This window comes from Penicillium diatomitis (genome assembly GCF_028827545.1).
Source record: "Penicillium diatomitis strain IBT 30728 chromosome Unknown utg000001l_segment0_segment0, whole genome shotgun sequence".
Classification (NCBI taxonomy): Eukaryota; Fungi; Ascomycota; class Eurotiomycetes; order Eurotiales; family Aspergillaceae; genus Penicillium; species Penicillium diatomitis.
The window spans coordinates 2382647-2404076 of record NW_026623173.1 but is presented as its reverse complement, the minus strand read 5'-3'; the positions used below and the strand labels follow the sequence as shown (position 1 = coordinate 2404076).

General features: G+C 51.5%; 5 protein-coding genes across 5 annotated transcripts; 3 read left to right on the top strand and 2 right to left on the bottom strand.

Moving 5' to 3' along the window:
• Positions 1-27: 27 nt before the first annotated feature.
• N7539_000706 (WW domain-containing protein) lies at positions 28-1052 on the top strand (the record flags this gene model as incomplete). Its single annotated transcript, XM_056930310.1, has 2 exons — positions 28-116; positions 206-1052. 2 exons carry the CDS (start codon positions 28-30, stop codon positions 1050-1052), a joined length of 936 nt encoding a protein of 311 aa, XP_056794603.1.
• A 676-nt stretch (positions 1053-1728) lies between these two features.
• Positions 1729-2830, bottom strand: N7539_000705 (uncharacterized protein; the record flags this gene model as incomplete). The annotated part of the gene is made up of 3 exons (XM_056930309.1): positions 1729-1952; positions 2067-2159; positions 2323-2830. 3 exons carry the CDS (start codon positions 2828-2830, stop codon positions 1729-1731), a joined length of 825 nt encoding a protein of 274 aa, XP_056794602.1.
• Positions 2831-11653: 8823 nt separating this feature from the next.
• N7539_000704 (phosphate-sensing transcription factor PHO4) lies at positions 11654-14248 on the top strand (the record flags this gene model as incomplete). The annotated part of the gene is made up of 3 exons (XM_056930308.1): positions 11654-12262; positions 12472-13570; positions 13674-14248. 3 exons carry the CDS (start codon positions 11654-11656, stop codon positions 14246-14248), a joined length of 2283 nt encoding a protein of 760 aa, XP_056794601.1.
• A 1472-nt stretch (positions 14249-15720) lies between these two features.
• On the bottom strand, positions 15721-18141 carry N7539_000703 (uncharacterized protein; the record flags this gene model as incomplete). The annotated part of the gene is made up of 4 exons (XM_056930307.1): positions 15721-16809; positions 16894-17853; positions 18006-18062; positions 18127-18141. 4 exons carry the CDS (start codon positions 18139-18141, stop codon positions 15721-15723), a joined length of 2121 nt encoding a protein of 706 aa, XP_056794600.1.
• Positions 18142-18736: 595 nt separating this feature from the next.
• N7539_000702 (ubiquinol--cytochrome-c reductase subunit 2) lies at positions 18737-20462 on the top strand (the record flags this gene model as incomplete). Its single annotated transcript, XM_056930306.1, has 4 exons — positions 18737-18976; positions 19109-19283; positions 19427-20286; positions 20367-20462. 4 exons carry the CDS (start codon positions 18737-18739, stop codon positions 20460-20462), a joined length of 1371 nt encoding a protein of 456 aa, XP_056794599.1.
• Positions 20463-21430: the final 968 nt, after the last annotated feature.

Sequence of the window (21430 nt, the reverse complement as noted above, 5' to 3'; positions counted from 1 at the left end):
TTTCGTCACTCACATCGATCTACGCCCATGTCTTCTCACGCTCCGCCTCCTGGGCCTCCCCCGCCCTCTGTGCCAGAGGGATGGAAGGCTCAATATGATGAGCGCTATCAGACCTGGTACGTTCACGCTTTCCCCTGCGCGTGTCTCGATATTCCAAACACACCGCGACTCTAACCTTTCATTCTCCTCCCCTCTTGCTCAACAGGTTCTACATCAACACAGCAACTGGCAAGTCGCAATGGGAACGCCCCGAAGTACCATCCGCACCATCCGCAGCCCCATCTGGCCCCCCACCCAATGCCGACTATCAATACCGTCCCCAGTCGGCAGGCCTCCCCGGCGACGACAAGAAAACAATGGCCTCCAACAATCCCTATAACACAATCAACCAGTCCACCACAAACAACATTGATGACGACGCCCGATTGGCCGCCAAGCTCCAGGCCGAAGAAGATTCTCGGGCGCGCAGCGCAACCGGCGATCGCGGCGCCGCATCAGACTACTACGGCGGCGATGCCTCTCAAGCACCACCCGGGTACGGCGCCAGTGCCGGCGCCAGTGGACCGGGTCCCTCGCAAAGTCCCATGCCTGAGCAGAAGCGCAGCAAGGGCGGGTTCCTGAGCAAACTGATGGGCAAGGCCAGCGGGTCTAGCTCATCATCGCGTCCACAGTACGGCCAGCAGTATCCCTCACAGCAGCCTCAGCAGTACGCTGCGTATCCGCCACAAGGACAGCCTCAGGGTGGCTACTACGGCGGAGGATTTCCGCCACAGCAGCCCGGGTATGCAGGGTACCCGCCGCAGATGGGCTACGGTGGTGGTTATGGACCGCCGCCGGGTGGGATGTACGCGCAACAGCCGGCTCGCCGAACTGGCGGAGGAGGTATGGGTACTGCGGGTGCGGCGGCGCTGGGTGTGGGTGGTGGATTGTTGGGTGGTATGTTGATTGCGGATGCGATGGAAGACCACAATGATTATGGCGGTGGTGGTTATGGTGATGACTATGGGGGTGACTATGGCGGTGGAGATGATTTCGGCGGCGGTGATTTTTGATTGCTGAGCTGATGTTTCTTCTTTCCCACTGTCTTGCGATTTTTTTCCCCCCAGGGAATGATGATCTTCGAAGCATGAAAGCGTTGTCCTACATGCTCACCACTTGTCATGTTTTACGTTTTATGACTTTTTAATGCTATCTCTTAGCTTGACGGGATTAGGGCGGGAAACTTTCTTCTTTGAATCGAGATTCTTGCCTTGTTTTTTGGACTCATGAAGATCGCTTGGGCCTTTGTTTTTTTCTTTTCTTTTCTTTTTTGCTTCGTTTTTGGCACTATTCAGTCTCTTAGCTACATCTGATTGATGAGTTGGCGGAATGCATGAGCAAGGCACTGCCCATGCTTATCTGATATTGCATCCTTTTCGATCTTCCTTTTCCCTAATGAAAGCATATAAACTTGGGTTTGGATAAAAAAGAGTGCCTACTTCGAACCAACACCCTGCTACCTTTTGTAGCTTGATGTGTTTCTATCTTTCAGAAGGAAGCCAGAATGGCACACCTGATAGAATGTATATAATCCGTATCGCAAGGCGCAGTCTATTTCAACGGAATCACATGATATATGCATTTGAACCATCATGACAGGGTAAAATCCGAGACGAGCGCAATGATTACGTCCACGAAGTCAAATCCCACCCGCCATCTCCATCTAATGTCGTCGCATACTCGATCTGATCAACCACGTTTTTTTACGTTCCCCGCCGCCGCCGCCTCTCGACCCGACGCACTCTCGCGTTCCTGGGCTTCACGGGCCTGGGCAACGGCCATGGGACTCGGGGCGGTCCCCGCCATCCAGCCGGCGAGATCGAAGCCACCGCCTGCGATGGCATTGTTGGTGGCGCCGGTGAGCGGGGAAGAGCGAGATTGTTGTTCGAATTCAGCGCGCATCTCGGGGTCCACTGGTGGGATTTTGTCAGTCAATAGGAAGGATGATTTGCAAGAAAGGGGGAGACGAATATGAGGATTCGCTCTGTGGATGGAGTGGCTCTGTGTGGTTGTTTGTATGAACGTACTGTTTTCCATCAACTTGGGCATGCCGAAAGTGAGAACGAGAGCGACGACGGCCATGAGAATCATTGGGTTCTTGAGAAGGCTTAACGGGGAGACTAGAAGGCCATCAAAGTTAGTAATCTGCCTGGTCACATGGAATAGCACACACTTCTACTCGGGCATGCTTGATTTGACCACCCCGATCATTGACCCCGCGTATCCCAAAAAAAAGCGGCAAAAAAAAAAGACGCATTGCCAATCCCATAGATAGAAACTCACATGAAGCACGCTCCTCATAAAAGGCCTTCTTCCCCAACAACTTCGCCTCAACCAAGACATCCTCCCCGGCGGTCTCGGGCCGCCTCTCCTCGCCGGCAACCACATCCACCACATACTTTTGCGCTCCGCGATTCTCCCACGGATTCCCGCGGAAGGTCTCCCAGATCCCTGTCACCGAGCCATCCGCGGCGACATCGACCCGATACGGCGCAAAGACATACTCGCCGGCGCGGATGTCCAACAGATATGTCTCGGGATGACCGGCGGGGAGATCGCGGAAGACGAGGGTGGCGCCGCGAGTGAGCGAGGCGGTTAGAATATGAGGCGGGTCGCGATCACCGGCGCCGGGGGCAGGTAGCGTGGTGAGAGTGGCGTGGGTGGATGCGGGGAGGGAATGGGGGTTGGGCAGGTTTGTCGAGGGAGGGATGGTGATGGTGAGCAGGGAGGCGGTTGCGAGGTAGCTGAGGCTGAGCCCGAGGCCCAGGAGGGAGGATAGACGGAGATGCATTGTTGATGATGGAGAGAAAGTGATGACCGTTTCAACAGGGTAGTCAGAGACTCGGAGTAATATGAACAGGCGCAGGGCCTGGAACAAGATTGACGAGCTGATTCTCCACACACAAATCGACGCGATGCACCACTCCAACTCAGAGCTGCCGATGTGGACTGCGGAGACTGGAGAGTGCGGTTCAAAGGGAAGGCGGTGTATGATCTGTCGTGTTTGTTTGCCCGATGTTTCAGGCCCCCAAATCTTGCCCAGCGTTTTGATGCCTAAGGCAGAGATTACTAATCGTCACCTGCCAGACTTGACTGGCCTTTTGTCTTTGGAGTTATGCCCTTTAGAGCCTACTCCTAGTGTGAAAAGGTATGGACGTCGGTCCTTTTTCTTCTTGCAAGTCCCAAGTGGGCCGTGCTTCTGCACCGACCGAGGGCCTTTTCTTTTCTCATTTCCACCGCATACACTACACTTAGTCACTGACAGTAGGTGAGTAGAGCTTCCGGTCGCGATCGCGCAAGAAAGGTACCGCAGTCGCGGACGCGAGAATCACGCGAGTGAATCCATATTTCGTATTGTGATCGACTGGGGCCTTATCGCAATTGCTGACCCACAGAAGGAATCCTGCCCAGAAATTTGCTCAAGACTAACAGCCTTCCATGGGATCAACAAAGTCAATTTACAGTACATGGACCGCGTCGACCCCAGCCTGTCAATCATCGGGGGGGGGGGGGGGGGGGGTATCCAGTGATCCACTCCAGTGGAGGAGATCTGGCTCTGGGACTCCTGTCAGACCTCAAGACTCCATCCGGTCGACGCCTTGAGAAGGTCAATTCTCAACTTTCACGGCCGGGTTGGGAGGGCTTGGACCCCCGGCACACTTTTGAAGAACGTTGTGGAAACCCGCGAAACCACAGGAAGAACGAGAGCTCGTAGATCGGCTCCATCGTCCCATCCGTAAAGTCCCTGCAGATGTCGTCATCAAAGTACCGGGCAAGAAGAAAATGGAAAGGCAAGTGGGACGGTAGGCAGATCAAGATTTTCTCCGAGCATCAGTCGGGGGCAGATAGTGCTGTAAGTGTAAAGTGTAAACGAGGTTGGTCGTAAAGAGTGAGACCCTGGAATGATAGTAATTGGCGTTTTTGGTTGCAGTGATTACTGGCCGGTGGGTACATCGTGCAGAAGTCAAGCTAGTCAATATTATTGTTCTGCGAATGGCCGGGCTATGAAAGGTGTTCCATCGTAAGCCACTATGAGTATGCAGTGTGCACTATGAGTATATACTGATGCAGTAGTATGCTGAATGCTGAATACTCACTTTATACAGTACTACGGTGCCCTGTAGATTGCAGCCAGCCCCCAGCCACAAATGACTTACGTAGGACTTTGGACAAGCAGAGACCGGGGTTGTTGTTCTCCTCGGCTCGCCTGACTAGAGCTCATAGTTGAGTAAAGTACAATTCTGGCTCTGCCCGGGCTAGTCGTGTCGTGTCCTGTCGACTCACTTGTCGGATGCTGTACCCGTGCGCTCATTTACTAGGTGGTTGTACACTGGCAGATGTTCGTTGCAATTTGCATGATTGCGCGTTCCCTTCGTACTTTACCACCTCCTGAAACCGTTTCTCCAGACTGTGTACGAAAATCTGACTTGGAGGGCCAGTGGTCAGTGGTCGCAGTAGTGCCATGGGAGTCAAGTTTTGTATACCAGAATCACTACCTCTAAACAACAAACAAACCTTACCTTCCTAAGGGACTTCCTTGTACCACTCACTACCAAAGTACCTAGTCCTACTACTAGTACCGCATAGATAGTCCATTCATCCAAATCCGAACAGACGCCACTAACCAAAAGGACTGAACCCTTCCATCTCCCCCTCTATTCCCCGAAACTCCCTCTCCCAGTCATAGAACAAGACCGCCCTGCACCCTTGTTGCAACAGTGCAAGCTACTCCCCGAGGAGGAGTAGCAGAGTGTAGACCCTAGCGCAAGGCGCATGCATAATGCAGAGGCCTGCCGCATGCGCCGCACTGCATGGCATCGGGGGCGTCATGGGTCCCGTGCCCTCGTTTCAGCGCACGGGGGCATGGCATGGGCGCATCGCAGTGCATCGCATCGGCCAGGGGCCCGCCTTTAGCGCCAGAAATTCCAGAATGGGGTATGGCAGGTTGGTGGCAGGTTGGAGATTCAAAAAGTTCGTTGCTGGATGTCGAGGAAGAGGCGGGAGCATGCGAATGGTTGGAAGATGGGGGTATCCAGGAACTATCAGGGACTCGTGTAGGAGTAATCAATAAGAGAATTTTGTGCGTACTACGTGGACGTTTTCACTTCGTGGAGTGAAATATGCATTGTAAACTTTACGATTAACACCGGGTGCAACATAGAGTGTATACTCAAAAAGTGTATAGTCATACTGTATAACTAGTGTATAGTATACACTTATAGTGACTATGCACTTCGACGCAGACCCGGATTTCGTTCGGAATACATGAGTTCCTCACTACCAGTACCACTACCTTCGTGCCTAACTGCCTACAACGACCTAGTCCTATATTAGGCGAGCAGAGCACAATTACAAGGAAAAGCCCACGCGACACGATCACCATAGTCTTTCCAAACTAAGCCTTCTAGAAAACCCTGGTACCGGCTATCTGTTCTCCAATCCTATGCAGACCAGCCACTTGACCTTCTAATGATCCACTCCAAAAAGGCCAAACTTGTTCCCGAGTTTCGCTGACACCAGACAACTCAAATAAACTCTACCATTCGTCCTCAATTAGGAAGAAACAAACCACCACCCACAGGAAGCGGAAAAGGAAGTGAGTGACGATGGCCAACTACCGGCCCGGGAACCCCTCTTGGTTCCAGATCCGAGCCGAGTGCGGAACGGACAGAGTTTGGAGGCCAGTCGTTCCGGCCTTTTTACACTTGGTAAGTTGGTACTACAAGTTATCCCTTCGGTATGTGGTAACTGTACTTGGTAGGCTGGTAAGTCTGGCAGTAGTTAGGGATAGGTAGTAGGTAACTAGGTACAGGAGATGTCGATCCGAGATCGTACACAAATCAAGTCACGACTACTTAGTAATTCCCGAATACTTCTGCTGCAAGGCCCAGGAGTACTTACTCTCTGGATTCTGAATATTGAAAATCTCCGAGTAACGAAAACTACGTCCCACCTTGAATCAATGACATTAAAACCTCGGCGACCATTACCGATTTACAATCATTAGATGTCCAAACAAGAATATCCGACGGGATCATTCCCATAACAAAACCCCACCAAGTTGCCATTTAAAAGTGACAGGGAGGATCTCCTGCAGAAATCGGGTGGGAAAAAAAAAAGGTTGGAGGCTCCGAGCGCGGGAAATCTGGGTAAGAAGGGCCCTGCAGGCTCTGCAGGGCGAAGGATAGACTTTGCCTTTATTGGGCATGACGACGGTGGTGGTCATTGTCGCGGGTTTATCTTACCCTGTACGGACTCGACGGAGTATAGAGCAGATCAGTAGAGTAGATCAGTAGAGTAGATCAGTTATATGGACCATGGACTACGGTGACGGGAGTGGGACTTGTATGGAATAAGGAATGTCCAGTGCGCACACCATCATTAAGTGGAATCTTAATATGGATCATTCCATAATTAAGTGTCATGTTCATAATGTTAATATTGATCATTCCTCGGAAGAGAAAAAAGAAAAAAGAAAGACCTACACGGGGCTGAAACAAGAATCCATACTTCCTCACGAATACTAAAAATGCTGGACATTTATCATCGTACGGTCCAGTCGGTCAATGGACTCAGTTCCCTGTCAAACACGAGCATGTCCCCCATCGAATTAGTGACTCGATGTGTAAGAGATACTGTGATTACGGACTAGTGGCTTTTCCAGTGTTTTTGTGCTCGACTGCTTTCGTGTCGGCTCGACCGGGCTCCACTGTGTGACTGGAGTCTGGACTGATTCATGCAGGCACTAGACGAGTCGACTCGAGAGACGAGACTAGAACCGCGGAGGCTAGAACCAGAACAGTGCAAGAGGGGGATGGTCACCTCGTGGGTTCGGATAAAGTGAAGTGCCTTTCTGATCTTTTTGTGTTTTTTTAGCCGTGCAAGTGGTGATTCACTCCGCTGGTGTGGTTGCTAGACAGGTAGAGTACTGGAGTTGAGTCTATCCACTTCTGTGGTTACTAGACTGCTAGAGTACTGGAATTGATTCTGTCCGCTTCTCGAGGTGCTGGACAGCCAGAGAGCTGGACCTGATTCAGTCTCTCGGAGTTTCCGAGGTCCTCCAGGAGTCCATCGAGTCAGCCCCGAAGCCGGACACTAGTTTTCAGCGACATTAACCTGCAGGCAATCTGGATGTAGGGAGACCACACTCCAGTGTCCACAGTCACACTACTCTTCCAAAGTCTGGCAAGACACCACTAGTGCATCGGTTCGAGGCAAAGACAACCACTCTCGTGGAAGTGGAAGGACATCATGCAGCGAAGTCGAAGCGAAGGAATTATTTAGTTATGCATTCGACGCGATGCCATAGACACGAAGCACCCGTGACCCCGCCCCGTAGTGGAAGAAGAACTAGTCAAAAGAAGTTTCTAGAGAACGCCTCATTATGAGTCTCGCGTTGACCCGACTCTTAATTAAACTCTTGCATTGGATGCATTTAGAGTCTGTCTTGCAGCCTTCTGGTCGCTTGTTTTGACCTTGGCCAGTTCTTCATGGGACACGCTAGAAGCTTTAGGGGAGGATGGCTGGGTCTTGTCGACTTACAGTGACACAGCAAAAGTTTTAACACCCCTGGCCCCACACCACCTAGATTATATAATATTCTGCCGGTCCAAAACCTCGCCGAGAACGCCATGAGATTAAGAAATTGACTACATATCAAGTAAATACACCACACACCACCACTACTACCTAGTAGGGCGTATACCAACCTTCCGATTCAATAATAGCCTCTACCCTATTAGGTATAGTCTCTGATAGGTGCTCTAGGTGCCGTATATCAATGTTTTGCTACGCAATCTGCGCGGTTTCTACTAAGATCCGCTTAGTAGTCTCGTTATTCTTTATATCCATAAGATCAGGTCGAATCTTGTAGATCTCAGCTTTAAGAAGCGCCCAGAGGTTCTCAATTGGATTGAGATCTAGCGAATGAGGCGGCCAAATCATCACTTCAATCTCTATCTCGGCTAATACGTCACGTACAACGTATATAGTGTGTGTTAGCGCGTTATCATGTATAAATATACTATCCTTAGTTAGTAATAGGATAGGTAGGACTCGGCGATATAATTCTTTAATAACGAAGCGGTTAATACTACCACGCTTAGAGGTAGGATCGCCGAATAAAGGTATTAAACCCGTGCGGCGCGAGGCCGAGAAAGTAGCCTAAAACATCTGCTTAACCTAGTTACCGCGATAGGGTAGTCCCTGGCACTTACGTATCTTCGGTTAATCTCGAGGACGTATAAACGTCCATTCACGGCGTATACTAATCCCACGCTTAATAGTATATTTATCAGACCAGTAAATACGGGCCTAATCTACCGGTGTAAACGATCGATATCGTAACGCCTACTGCAGCCTTTTAGCGGCGCGTTCCTTATTAAGATAGGGCCGCCAGGAGCAGCGCTACTTACGTATATTTTTAGCGTTTAGAAGACGTCGAATTAAGTTCTTTTTAACCTTATAAGATACCTCAGAGAGTAGATCCTCGTAGGTAACGCGTGGTGTTTCGGTAATAAGGTTAAGGATTCGAGTCTTATCCTCCTCCGTGAGCTTCTTCGGGCACCCAGAGCGAGGCTTAGATATACCTATTCGTCGCTCAGGCTCCTTTTTGATAGTATATCGCACAGTTGAGAGAGAGATCTAAGGGTAGCGCTTATGAATGCGTTTATATCCCTATCCGATAGCAGATAGCTCGTAAATACGCTCGCGGAGCGCTGGTGTAAGCTCTGGATTGCGGCCTATCCTAATTGCTAGTAGTATCTGCTAATAAAAAGAATATCTGCTAAAGATGGATGCGTGGATATCGGTGTGTGGCGAGTAATTAGCTATAAGGTAGCAGCGCGCGTTGACTCGCGTTGTTATCTACTACGTGTTTTAGGTAGGCGGTATGTGGCAGATTCAGGCGGTCTGGTAGTGGGTCCCGAGAGGGTGTTAAAACTTTTGCTGTGTCACTGTACTTTTGACATGGATGGGGTATCGTGAAAGGTTGGTAACTCGGTAGTCATACACCTTGCACTGACCATAGTCAACATTCACTACCGCACCGGTTGTTTGTCCGTGCTCTTGTACTACTGTAGTTCGCATGTTGCTGATTGCTCGCCCATTTCCCTTCCTCAAAGTGGTTCTTCCACTAACGAGACCGGAGGTCCAAGATGGTCGTCGCCCGGCAGTTTTCCGCGGCCAGATCCACTTCCATTTGGACGCGGAACAACAGGCAGGAGTCCACGTAGTACCGCGTCCCACCTGAGGGACCATCTCCCAAGGAGCAAGAGGATCAGAGATGGAGAAGCCATGCGCCTGATGGATGATTGATATTCTCCTAGGCGAGAATGATGGATGGTCTGATGATTATGTTCTCTTGGAGTGATGGAAGTACTACACTACAGTCCTAGTCACACACACTTGAATCAGTATATCCCAAGAGTATAGACTATATAGACTACAGGGTGTATTTTCTAGATTCTACAGGTGAGAGGGGAAAAAATACGCCCTCTTATCGATAGGACCAGGTCGCGCTAAGCCATTTCCGACTTTTCTTCTTTTCCCGTGCCTCCCTCTTTCCCTCTTTCCCTCTTTCCCCATCGAGCCATCCCCAAAGTGGTCGTAGCGTCCCGCTGAGCCTCGCCAGTCTCGGGCATTCTTCTGGAGTCTTGCTCGTGACCGATTCTTCAATTGACTCGCTGTTGTCTCTTATCCACGCTTCATAGGATTTGTCCTTCTGGAACAGACTACAAGGTAAGGAAGGTTGGTCTCGGTTTGATTTCTATTCTCTGCAGTCTACAGTCTATACTAGTCTGAGAGTCCATCGTTCCTGGATATCCGTTTACTATCTTTCTCTCTCGAGTTTCTCTCTAGTCTACTATGTATTTATTGCGCCCACCGAGTACCGCTTATATTTCAAAGTACATCCACCTACAGAACTTCCCGCCCGCTTGCCGTATTCTCTTATTCCCATGTATCCCTCTATTCTCGTATTCCCTTCCAAGGCTATATCGCCCGGCGTCTCTCCGTCGCAACTGGGAAGATTCCCGTCCGCTCTTGTCTCCCCATCGTCAGATAACTCACTTAGCCGCGCCAGCCAACCAAAAAAACCTCGTCTGCGGAAAAGAGAGGGGAAAAACCAAAAACAAAAAAAAAGAGGACCAAACCTAAAGTAGCAAAAGCCTGGTAAGGTCGCCGTCAGAGGAGATCAAAAAGAAAAAGAGGGACCTTTTGATCGCCGATCCAATTGAATGATGGAATCGTCCTTTTTTCCGACTTTCTACTCTTTTGCTTTTTTTTCCCCAAGTTTCTCATTCCACGGCCGAGGGTGAGTAGTAGAGTAGGAGTAGTACTAGTACTAGTAATACTACTATTACTACTACTACTGACTTATTAGTAGTGACTCAGTGAGTAGTACTCACTGAGTACTCATTACTGGTAGTAGTTTACTAGAGTACTCACCCTCTAGTGAGGAGTTCCACCAGTCCGAACTGATCCCGTGAACCAATCTATCAAGCGCACCTAATCACCTATTTCATTCTCAACATATCAAGTCACGACAGACCGTTGCGGCTCGGGATTCCCCTCGAGGGATCATTCGGGAGGAAGTACTCTTATGTACTTTCGTAGTCAGCCGCTTCCTCAGGCGACGGAACCGCCAAAAAACAAAAAAAAGTGGCCGTGGCCGTGGCCAGTTCTGAACCCCGATTTGCGCAGAGTTCGAGATTGGAAAAGGTACTTGCGCTGATTTGGGGATAGTATTCCTCTGGTAGTGTCCATTGTGTCCAACCCAGTGACGGGGATACGTCCAGAATGGTGCTCATTTACACAATACAAATTGCATAGTATGATGGTATCATGGTAGTAGTCCCATTCTCACATACGACTACTTTTAGTACCTGACTTGCTGATAGTCTCCTAGTAGTCTAGTACCAATTTACCACTTCTGCTCATAATTCATGTTCTCCCTTCTCAGCCGTCGGACCCAAAGAGTCGGAAACAGGAAAAAAACACAAAAAAAAAAAAGAAGCATCGTTCTCCCCCCACTCCACACGGTCAACTTTGCGAACCACTGAAGTTTACCAACCGTCGCAGAGCAGGAGGATTACCCGTGATACCAAATCTCCCTTCTGACCCTCTAGTGATCCAGTCTTCTGCTCCTCTCTCTGCCTCTCTGCCTCGCTTCCTCGCTTCCTCAATCTCTCCCCCTCCCTCTCGTTCTTTCCTCTTTCCTCTTTCTCTCATTCTCGATCCCACCGATCATCTATCGACCCTTCCCGCACCATCTCGGTCGTTGCAATCCCCCGCCATCCCAAGTCGGTCACCGTTCGGGAAAGAACCCTTCTGTCGCTATCTCGCAATTGACTCGGGTGGCCATCTTCGTCCCCACCGGACGGACTTCCACCTGCGCAGCCGACCACCCAAGAAACACCCCCCCCCCCCCCAACTCGGCCCAGTAGTGTCGGTCCTGTCGGATTCTCGCAATCGCTCGACTCGGCCATCTGGACCTCTCTTCTCTTCCTCTCGCGCTCTCTCACTCACTCACACACCCTCTCTCTCTCCCTCTCTCTCTCCAACCCCCTCTCTGTCCTCTCTTTCTTCTCTACACCTCTCTCCCTCCCCTCCCACCATGAATCACCAGCCCGCCATGACGTGGCCGGAACAGATCCACGACAATCAGCTCATCACGGCCCCCGGCGAAGATGAATTCTCCAACTTTCTCGAGTTCAACATGCAATTTACCGATCTCGATGGGCACGGACCATCCCAGCAGCAACATTCCATCATGCCCACAACCACGACCGCCGACCAGACCATGATCTCCGATCCGCGGTCGCATCCTCAATTCACCTCGCCAATGGAAGGTCTCACAATGGATTTCAGCGGTCACCCATCCATGCAGTCCGCCATGCAGCAACAGCCGCAGCAGCAACAGTCTGTCCCACAGCAGCCCGGTCCGCTGCCATATTCAACACCCGCCATGACCCCCGGGTTCTGTGCCCAAGATACTTCCTCTCATCATCATCAATCACAGATGATGTCCCACCAACCCTCACAACAACAGCACCAGCAGCCACAATCAAATCTTCCCAATCAGCAGTATATGCACCAGAATCCTCAGATGATTCCTCCCACGCCCAATAGTATCGAGATGCATGGCAATGCCACTCGATACCCGCAACGAGTGGATGAACATAGCGATATGTATGATCGCTACTCGCGCATCAATGAAGAACAGGTATGGAATCATCCGCACAACTTTTTTCCTCCCAGCGCCAACCCACCACCTTCGACCCGCGATGGAGTCGGGGGAGGTAGTGGGTGCCCCCCTCAGGACGCGTATCTCCACCCTTCATGCGCTCTTCTTTTTCCCCAAACAAACAGGGCCGTGATCACCACCCTCATTTTTTGGGGGGTTTCCCACTAATAGTCTCGATCAATTCCCAGGCCCTGTATACTCCGCTGGTCTCTCCCGCCATGACCCCTCTAGAGAGCCAATTCCGCCTGCCTGAATACACTATCCCCGGCGAATATTTCACTCCTCTCACCTCTCCCGCCTTGGAGGCACAGCACTCGCATAGCTCGACGAGCAGCTTCCCGTTCCATGCGCGACAAGTCTCCGATGTGGGCTTTGTGCCCACCACGGCCGAGGTCAACCCACTCTCCGGCATCTCTGCGCCTTCCTCCCCCAGCATCCTCCGCAAGACCCGGCGACGACCCTCGGCGGCATCGTCTCGCTTGGCGGGACGCGCCAGTAAATCTCGCCAATCGCCTCACATCCGAGCCCAGACCACGCAGACGCAGCGCATGCGCGGGAAGCCGTTTGCCGCCGGCTCCGAGGATTTATATGGCCACATGGCCTCGGAGATGGGCAAACTTCCCAATCATGATGTGCGCTCACTGCAAGAAAGCAGCAATGAAGGATCGGGCCAGGATTCGGTTTCTCCCGAACCTCTCCCCGATTCCTTGATGCCGCCTCCCGCCGTACCTCCATCCCGCAAATCACCTGCCATCCTCCCTCAGCTCCAACCCCAACTTCCGTCTCAGGCGCAGCAGCAAAAACCGCAACAAGAACAGCAAAAACAACTGCCCGGTGCAGCCGCTACGCCCGCCACGCTGATGCGCCTCCAGCGATCTCAACATGCGCAAGAATCATCAGATCAACTCATGGGCCAGGCTCAATTGGAGATCCCCGACGAGATCATGGAAGATATATCTCTTCCCGAGGCGGCGCAGCCTCGACCCAAGGTTGGTCGCATCGATACCGCTGTGCGTACCGCGGCCAGTCCGAGCATATCTGCTCACGGCACCCCATCCATTGAACCACGGTCAAATCCTTCCGCAGACCGTAAGCCCGTCTCGGTCGCGCCCAGTCCGCGCACTTTGGCGATGCCCTCACCCAGTGGTCCCCTGCCCAAGAGGTCGGATCCTTCCCGAGCATCTATATCTAGTCGCAAGCGTCCCAGTGTCAGTTCGACACATGCCAGTCCTCTTTTACGTCCAAAAATCAGCCCTAGCATCCAACCGTTGATGCGCGGGAGTGATAGTAAGTTTTTCTGCCATCGAAATAGGAGCCGTTCAATCTTGAGTGCCCCACGGTTCCGAAAAAAAAAAGTGATTGCTAACGAAATTCGTCTTTTTTTGGACAGGTCTACCGCAAGACGCTCTATATCTGGCGTCCAAGTCCAATTACCAGCACATTCTAGACGGCACTCTTCCATCGGGCGTCTCTTATCCCGAGACTCTTGCGGAGAATCTCAGTTCCAAGCGTACGAACCACAAGCTCGCCGAACAAGGTCGTCGCAATCGCATCAACAACGCTCTAAAGGAGATTGAATCATTGATTCCTCCGGAGTTTATCCAGATGCGCCAGGCCAAGGAGGCCGCCATGTCGGGAGTCAAGCCCGGTGAGAAGGACAAGGACAAGCCGGCCAATCAGGTTATCAGTAAAGCCAGTGCGGTGGAGATGGCGATCGACTATATCAAAGCCCTGAAGAAGACACTGGAAGAGACGTCGTCGAAATTGATAGCTGCGGAATCCAAACTGAACGGGGGCAACCAGGATGATACACCCAGAAGCTCCTCGCCCGCAATCCCCGTGGTGGACAAGGCTAGCGCGGAAGCTCCAGCGGCAGAGACAACAACAAAAACAACAACAACAACGGCCACGACAACGACAACCGTCAATGGGGTCGGCTCGGACTCGTCGGCCGATACGAGCTAGTCATGATCGCCAAGTGACATTGTATATCAAAATTAATCAAAATTAGCCAATCGTTCTTCCTTTCCTGCGCAGAGTCATGGAGTGATCGCACGAGGGGAGGCCATCTCCGCTATCGCGCAATCTTTTTCTTTGGCTGCCGCATTACATTCGACAGACCTCAATCGCAACGCTTTTGACGAGACGCAGTCTTCTACATGGTTATTGAATGAGGAAAAACTTATTGTGATGCCTTCGCTTTTGACCTTCTTCTTTCCGCTTGTTCTATCCCCTTGCATGTTGATTCAGCCATTCTCCCATCACGTTATTTGTCACGCAGTCGCACAAGCATGTCTACACTTGAGCTCATTCTAAAACTTTTATTATTATCGGTCTTTGGGAGAAGCCGGTCTTTCATTTCTTCTTTTCAAAAGGACCCTTCCCGATATTTTATGAATTTTCTCCATTGTGGCTATATGATAGCGTTGAAGTTTCGCTTGCGCAGGGCCCAGTTTTGCCCTTTTTTTCCTCCTTGCTGCTTGGACTTTGAGCCCTCTTATTTTGCATTCTTCAGAGAAATGTATTTGGTGGCTATCTGATGATTCCAGTGTTGATCCACGCAATGTCTCGACTCCTGTCACCTGTTGTTTTCTTTCTCCCCTATGTCTGATTGCCATATCGTCTATCAGAGTAGGGCTCAATTTCAGAATAATACACCGACTGACTCAAAACAAAATAGACGCCAAGTGCAAGGGTCCAACTTCCTGAAGGCAAAAACTGTTGTAAATGCAGATTATACACAGAGACAAATGTACCATAAAAACACGACGCGCACGCCTCCAACAATACGATGCACGACCAACGAAGATAATCCCCCATGTCCTCGGCGAAAACAATAACCCATCCTTTCACTTTCAGTCCGAGTGGTTCGAATAGAGCGGGATCCGCAATCCTTCCAATCGACTCCCGTTCAAGCTACGCAGTCATTTTGAAAGGTCTGTCGTGCATGGCGCATGCCGCATACTGCCAGTACATGGTGGATATGTTTTCGTTTTGTGTTTATTGTGGTGGGTTGGTTATTGCTGTAGTGTGATTGTATTCGCGGTTGGGATGGAGGGGGAGTCGTAGAGACTTTGGATTATGTGAGGTTCGTGATGCTCCGGTCTACGGGTGCGTGCTCGGGGGATTCTCGGGATACTTTGAAGTTGAGGTGCTTGTGGTTCTTGAGTCAAGAGTGATGGATGCTTGGATTTATAGGAGGGTGTGTCACTAGAGGATGTATCCGTGGTTCTTGGTGAACATACACATCGAATCAAATGTGATTTCGGAAGCGAAAGTATTCGGAAATGCAAACGGAAGAGGACCTCAATGTACAACGGACGCTAGAAACTTCATGTCCACGTCCATGTCCATGTCCATGTTCATGTTCACGCCCGTGGCTATGGACTGTTCTGTGGGGGTTTTTTTGGGGGCTTTTTGGCTTTTTGGCTTTTGCCTTAGAAATCCCTAAACACAGCAACCATATCATCTAAACGAGCAACCACCCCCAACAACAATGCTTCCGTCGCTCTCCACCGCCGCAATTGTTCCAGTTCCCCTTCGCTCAACCACCGCTCCTCGTTGCCCTTGATATCACTTCGTTCCGTCTTCTCCAGGAAATCTCGCCTTTGGGCCCGCTCGAATTTGATTCGCTGCAACGTGCGTGACATCGCCTTGTACGTGTCCTCCAGTAGGGTACTGCTGACGCGATCTGGATCAAAGTACCACAGGAAGATTGTTTTGGACGGTTGTCGCTGCGCATCTTTGGGGACTTCTTGCAGATCGACAAACCCGCCTGTTTGCATGCTGGAGAGGGTTTGTCGAAGATCTTTGAACGGCAGGAGACTGATTTCCTGAAGACGTTTTTCGTCGAGTTTGCCCTTGGCGTGCAGGACGCGCAGGACGCGGAGGGCGACGTCGCCGTAGCGCATTTCCACGAGGCGTTCGATCTCGAGATGGCGCAGTTTTCGCGCGAGTCCGCGGAATCCAATCCGCCATTTGACCACGCCGGAGAGGTTGACTTGGGAGACGAGGTTGTTGGGAGCTTGTTCGAGGAGAGAGAGGTGTTGGTTGACTTGGTAAGCGCGGCTGACTTCGTTGTCGGCCCCGTCTACGTTGTCGTTGAATTGGTCGTTGTCGTCGTCGTTGTCATCGTAGTGGTCGCCGTTGATGCCGTTTCCATGTCCGTTTTCCAGGGGCCGTTTTCCGCGACGGTTGAGAGTGTTGGATGTTGTCGTTGATGATGATGATGATGATGTCGGTGGTTTGGACGGGCCCATGCAGCTGGAGAGTTCTAGGTCGGGGTCGAGATCGCTCACGATTTTGTATGTTTCGATGGGGATGGAGAACTGTTCGCCTTCTTCGCCTTCGCGGGGGATGTCGGTGACATCGCGGCATTTTTTCGTCGAGTATTCCACGCGGCGGAGGAAGGTTTCGTAGATTTCTGCTGTGACTGGAGGCGCATTGGCTTCTGCCATCTCAACGAAGCGCGCATTTCGCAATGCGACGTCGAACTTGTTGTAGTTGACTCGTACGACTAGGCCGGGCTGTTCAAGGTAAACCCTTCAGTATGATCATACAAGGAAGAAATTGCCAATCTCAAAAGAACACGGCAGAGAAGTGTTCCTTACCTCCATTGGACTACTGTCGAATCCATCCTCGTCCTCGGACCAGTCGTTCTCGTCGTCGTCATATCCATGATCCCCGTTGATGCCGTTCTCGCCAGTGTGCCGCTTATTGCTTGCCTCAGAGTCACCAAGTCCACCTGCAGACTTCCTCTTCAATCCGCGCGGTAGGCCGTTGACCATCCAGGCCTCGGACAGATCTCCTTCCGTGCGTTCCCGCATGATTTCATCGGTCTTGTTGGCCAATTCCTCAGTCAACCGCTTTCCCTTGAGAATTTTGATGTCGGACCGGTTGGCCGCGGCCTTGTGCGCCTCGATGTAGTTGTCCTCTGGACTTTGGAAATGCGCATCTTTGACCCTCAAGATGTAGCCGTGTGAGGCAAGCGCTTTCAGCGTGGAGTTCAGAGGCGCAGGTCGATTGTCGCCCACATCTGCGGCATGATCACCATTTGCGCCATTCGTCTCTGCAACCTCGGCATCAAAAGCGACATCTTGCTGTTCCTCCTCCTCCGGAACGGGCTTTTGGTCGAGCTCTTGTTCAAACTCATTTCCGTCCTCCTGAACTTGCTCTTGATCAGCGTCTGCTGGTGTTGCCTCCATCTTGACCGTTGTATCGGCGCCGCCAGAAGTCCCGGTCTTGAGATATCGTAGTTCTGGCAGTGTTTCAAGGTGCTTGATCGGCGCATGTCCCAGGTACATGATCGTTTCCATCACCCGAGCCGCATATTCACCCAACCTACTCTCCACCAACTGGAGGATCTTGCCAGAGCGCACGAGATAGTACGCCGCGTGTGGGTTCGCGGCATAGTAGGTGTGGCCGTCTTCAAGTGATGTGAAATGAAAGACAAGGTGATGTTGAATCATAGCCGCCAGGCCATGTTGGAGCTGACGATCGGTAAGACGGGAGTAGAACTTGATTCGAGGAAGAGGAAGCCTCTCGTAGCGCTGAAGAGTGGTGAAGATGCGCTAGGGGTAACATCTCAGTCAGTTTCAGACAACTCTTTTGCATATTCAAGTTCTTTTCTCGGCAGAACTGAACGGCGATGTACGCGCATCAAATTGGGTCATATTGCTGGTGATATCCGCGCGCTCTCTGTGAGAAACGACGATCAACCTACCGCGAAAAGATCTCCGAATTGATCCTCGATAAGGAGCGCGCAGAGCTCCGCGGCATACTGAAGAATATCTGTGTCAGTCTAGAGTGAACCATATGAGGGGTTGCGCGGGGTATCTGCGAACCTGGGACATCATCATGGCGCCGGCTGAGAAGCAAGCTGCCTCCAGTCCTTACGAGGGCAAGATTCAATCACCACGACAAATTCATGAGGTGAACCCCAAATGACTCTACAGCTCTTTCGAGTGAGTCGGCGTCGCGCAACTTTTTGCTTATCAGTCACGTGATACGTATCAGCTGACCCGCGATATGAAGAACCTCTCGGGAATTCGAGGATGCAGTTTGGAGCCGATCGACATTTTGAATTGAACACGAAATTGGACACCGCATAGTACCCAATATCTTGCTAGAAATTCTAATTCTTCCAGATTTTTCAAGCTCGCTCCTTCCAAAAGCCCAATTATCATAGTAAAACCCACTTCATCATCAACTCTATACAAGCTGATGTAGAAAAGATATTCCGGTTCCGTCCGACTCGTCACTTCAGCCAATCAGCAGTGGAGTAATCAGCCCGCCCCGACCATCTTGAAGCTTTTCGTAACCCGACTGCTTCCCTCTCCTCTCCCATCCGAAAGGCTTTCCACCCCTCCCTCCCCTTTCAATTGCCCTTCGCTCCTCAGACCCATTTGGGTTCTTGTTCCTCTTCTTTCCTCCTTCAATTGCTCTTGGCGCACAATGCTGTCTCGGTCCTCCCTCAGCCGAAATGCGCCTCGCGCGCTCTCCGCAGGCCGTCGGGCCATGGCCTCTTCTGCCAACCCGTCCTTCCAGTACGATGTCACCGAGACTGCTGGTGTGAAGGTCGCCAACCGTGAGGTTACCGGCCCTACCGGCACTCTGGCCCTTGTCGCCAAGGCTGGTTCTCGTTATCAGCCCTTCCCCGGCTTCGCCGATGCCCTCGAGAAGTTCGCCTTCAAGGTTCGTCGTCGCCGTCATTTGTCGTCGTGATATCCAAGCCAGGGACCAGCTTTCATACCCATTCGAGCCGTGTCCGTTCCGGGCTGAGTGTCATTAAGCCATTGCAATGCTGATTGAAAGTGCTTGACATAGACCACTCTCAAGCGCTCTGCTCTCCGCATCACTCGTGAGGTTGAGTTGCTCGGCGGTGAGATCACATCGACACACTCACGCGAAAACGTCGTCCTCCGCACCAAGTTCATCGCGGACAAGCTTCCCTACTTTACAGAGCTTCTGGCTGAGACTACCAGCCAACCCCGATTTGCTGGTGAGTGTACACTGGATATTTTGAAATCATCCCCGTGGCGGGCTACGTATTGCGGACTCCGGCGGAACGATTGGCAAATCTAATCTCGGCGGGAAGATCAATCACGGCGGAATCCCTTAGCGGCTAACTCACAAGTATTACAGACCATGAGCTGAACGAGGTTGTCAAGGACCTTCTCAAGTACCAGCAGCAGGCTGCTTTCGCCAAGCCCGAGAACGTCGCTCTTGATGCCGCCCACGGTGTTGCTTTCCACCGCGGACTGGGTACCTCCATCACTCCCTCTACCAACACTCCCTACGAGAAGTACATGTCGGCCGATGCCATCGCTGAGTACGCCAAGGATGCTTACTCCAAGTCCAACATTGCCCTTGTCTCCGTCGGCCCCAACGCCGCCGATGTCAACAAGTGGGTTGGCCAGTTCTTCAAGGACCTCCCGACCGGCTCTTCCTCCAGCCAGTTCAAGGTCCAGCCCTCCGCCGCCAGCAAGTACTACGGTGGTGAGCAGCGCATTGCCTCCAAGGCCGGCAACGCTGTTGTGATGGCCTTCCCCGGCTCCAGCGCCTTTGGCTCCTCCGGCTTCAAGCCCGAGGCCACCGTTCTGGCTGCTCTTTTGGGCGGCGAGTCCACCATCAAGTGGACTCCCGGTTTCTCTCTCCTGTCCCAGGCCACCCAGGAGTTCCGTGGCCTGAACGTGTCTACCCAGAACTTCGCTTACTCGGATGCCGGTCTCTTCACCGTCACCCTTACCGGTCGTGCCGAGCAGGTTGGCGCCGCCAGCAAGAACGTTGTCGATGCCCTCAAGAAGGCCGCCGCCGGTGAGGTCTCCAGCGAGGATATCAAGAAGGCCACCGCTCTGGCCAAGTTCCGTGCTCTTGAGTCTGTCCAGACCCTTGAGACTGGCCTCGAGGCCACCGGTTCCGGTCTGATCCACGGCGCCAAGGCTTATCAGATTGGCGAGATTGCTCAAGCTATTGAGAACGTCTCGGAGCAGCAGGTCAAGGATGTACGTTATCCACAAAGTTCCTCCGCCCTTCCCATTTCTTTCTGGGCAGCTCTCACTAACCTTTTCTCCTTCGCTTTTAGGTCGCCAAGTCCTTCCTGTCTGGCAAGGCCACCCTTGTCAGCGTTGGTGATGTCTTCCAGCTTCCATACGCTGAGGACCTCGGCCTGACCGTTTAAACTCCCTTGTATACCTACCATACAGTCCCCTAGATCGAGGGAAAAGCGTGTTTCTCTCGTTTGGTTTTGACATGATCACCTGTGCCTAGATTCTTTGCCGATATCTCTTTTGTTGTTAAAGGGTGTAGTTGACTGTAATCCAAACAATTGTACCTTATTATGTTTCAAATCTCCCTCTTGGCTGTGGATGAGATACTGGTAGAGAGTGTAGATAGGGTAATAAATTTCATGGTACCTTCAGGCTAGCAGTTTCAGTCGAGGTCTGCCCTCCAGGATGTTCCGAGTAGTAAGGATCTCATCGTCGATGGTATTCACCAACTGCGCGCTCAGCATCCCACATGCGGAATATCTGCCCATCCTCCTCGCATAATTCCCAATCTGACCATGATTGGATCTCGCCCCCTAAATGTAGGCCTTGCTATCTGGATACCTCTTCCTGAAGAAAGGTCAGTGCAACAACATCAATGCCACCCGGACACCCTCACTCGTAAATCATGCAGAGCACGGGATGAAATGCCTGAATCGTCATAGAACGCGCTCAGGAGATGTGGCTCGCCGAGGACGGAAACCAGTTACAGATTGCGCGGTCATCCATGTCAGATATCCCATTGGAAGTCCTTGTGCAATATTGGATACACGATATACTTGGTGAAGACGCCGTCCTGAATGGGGAGGATCAGACGCCAGTCTGCACCCGACTAGTCAGAGATTACAGCGCTGTCACTGCACGTTTTTCTGAGCCGTGAGGCTAACGTTCGCCTGTGTATCAGTCTGTCAGGTCATTCGCAATTTAAAAGATCGACAGTGTCATGTAGTCTTCTCTATCACTTGACAAGAAATTCAAGCTGCGGCAATACCCCTTGATCGTGTCACCTCTGTCGGGTCTAATGTTGTAAGATCCAAGGAGTCCCGTCAAGGATCAAGGGGATGATGATTCAAACCGCATCTCGTATCCTATCTGTTTTGAA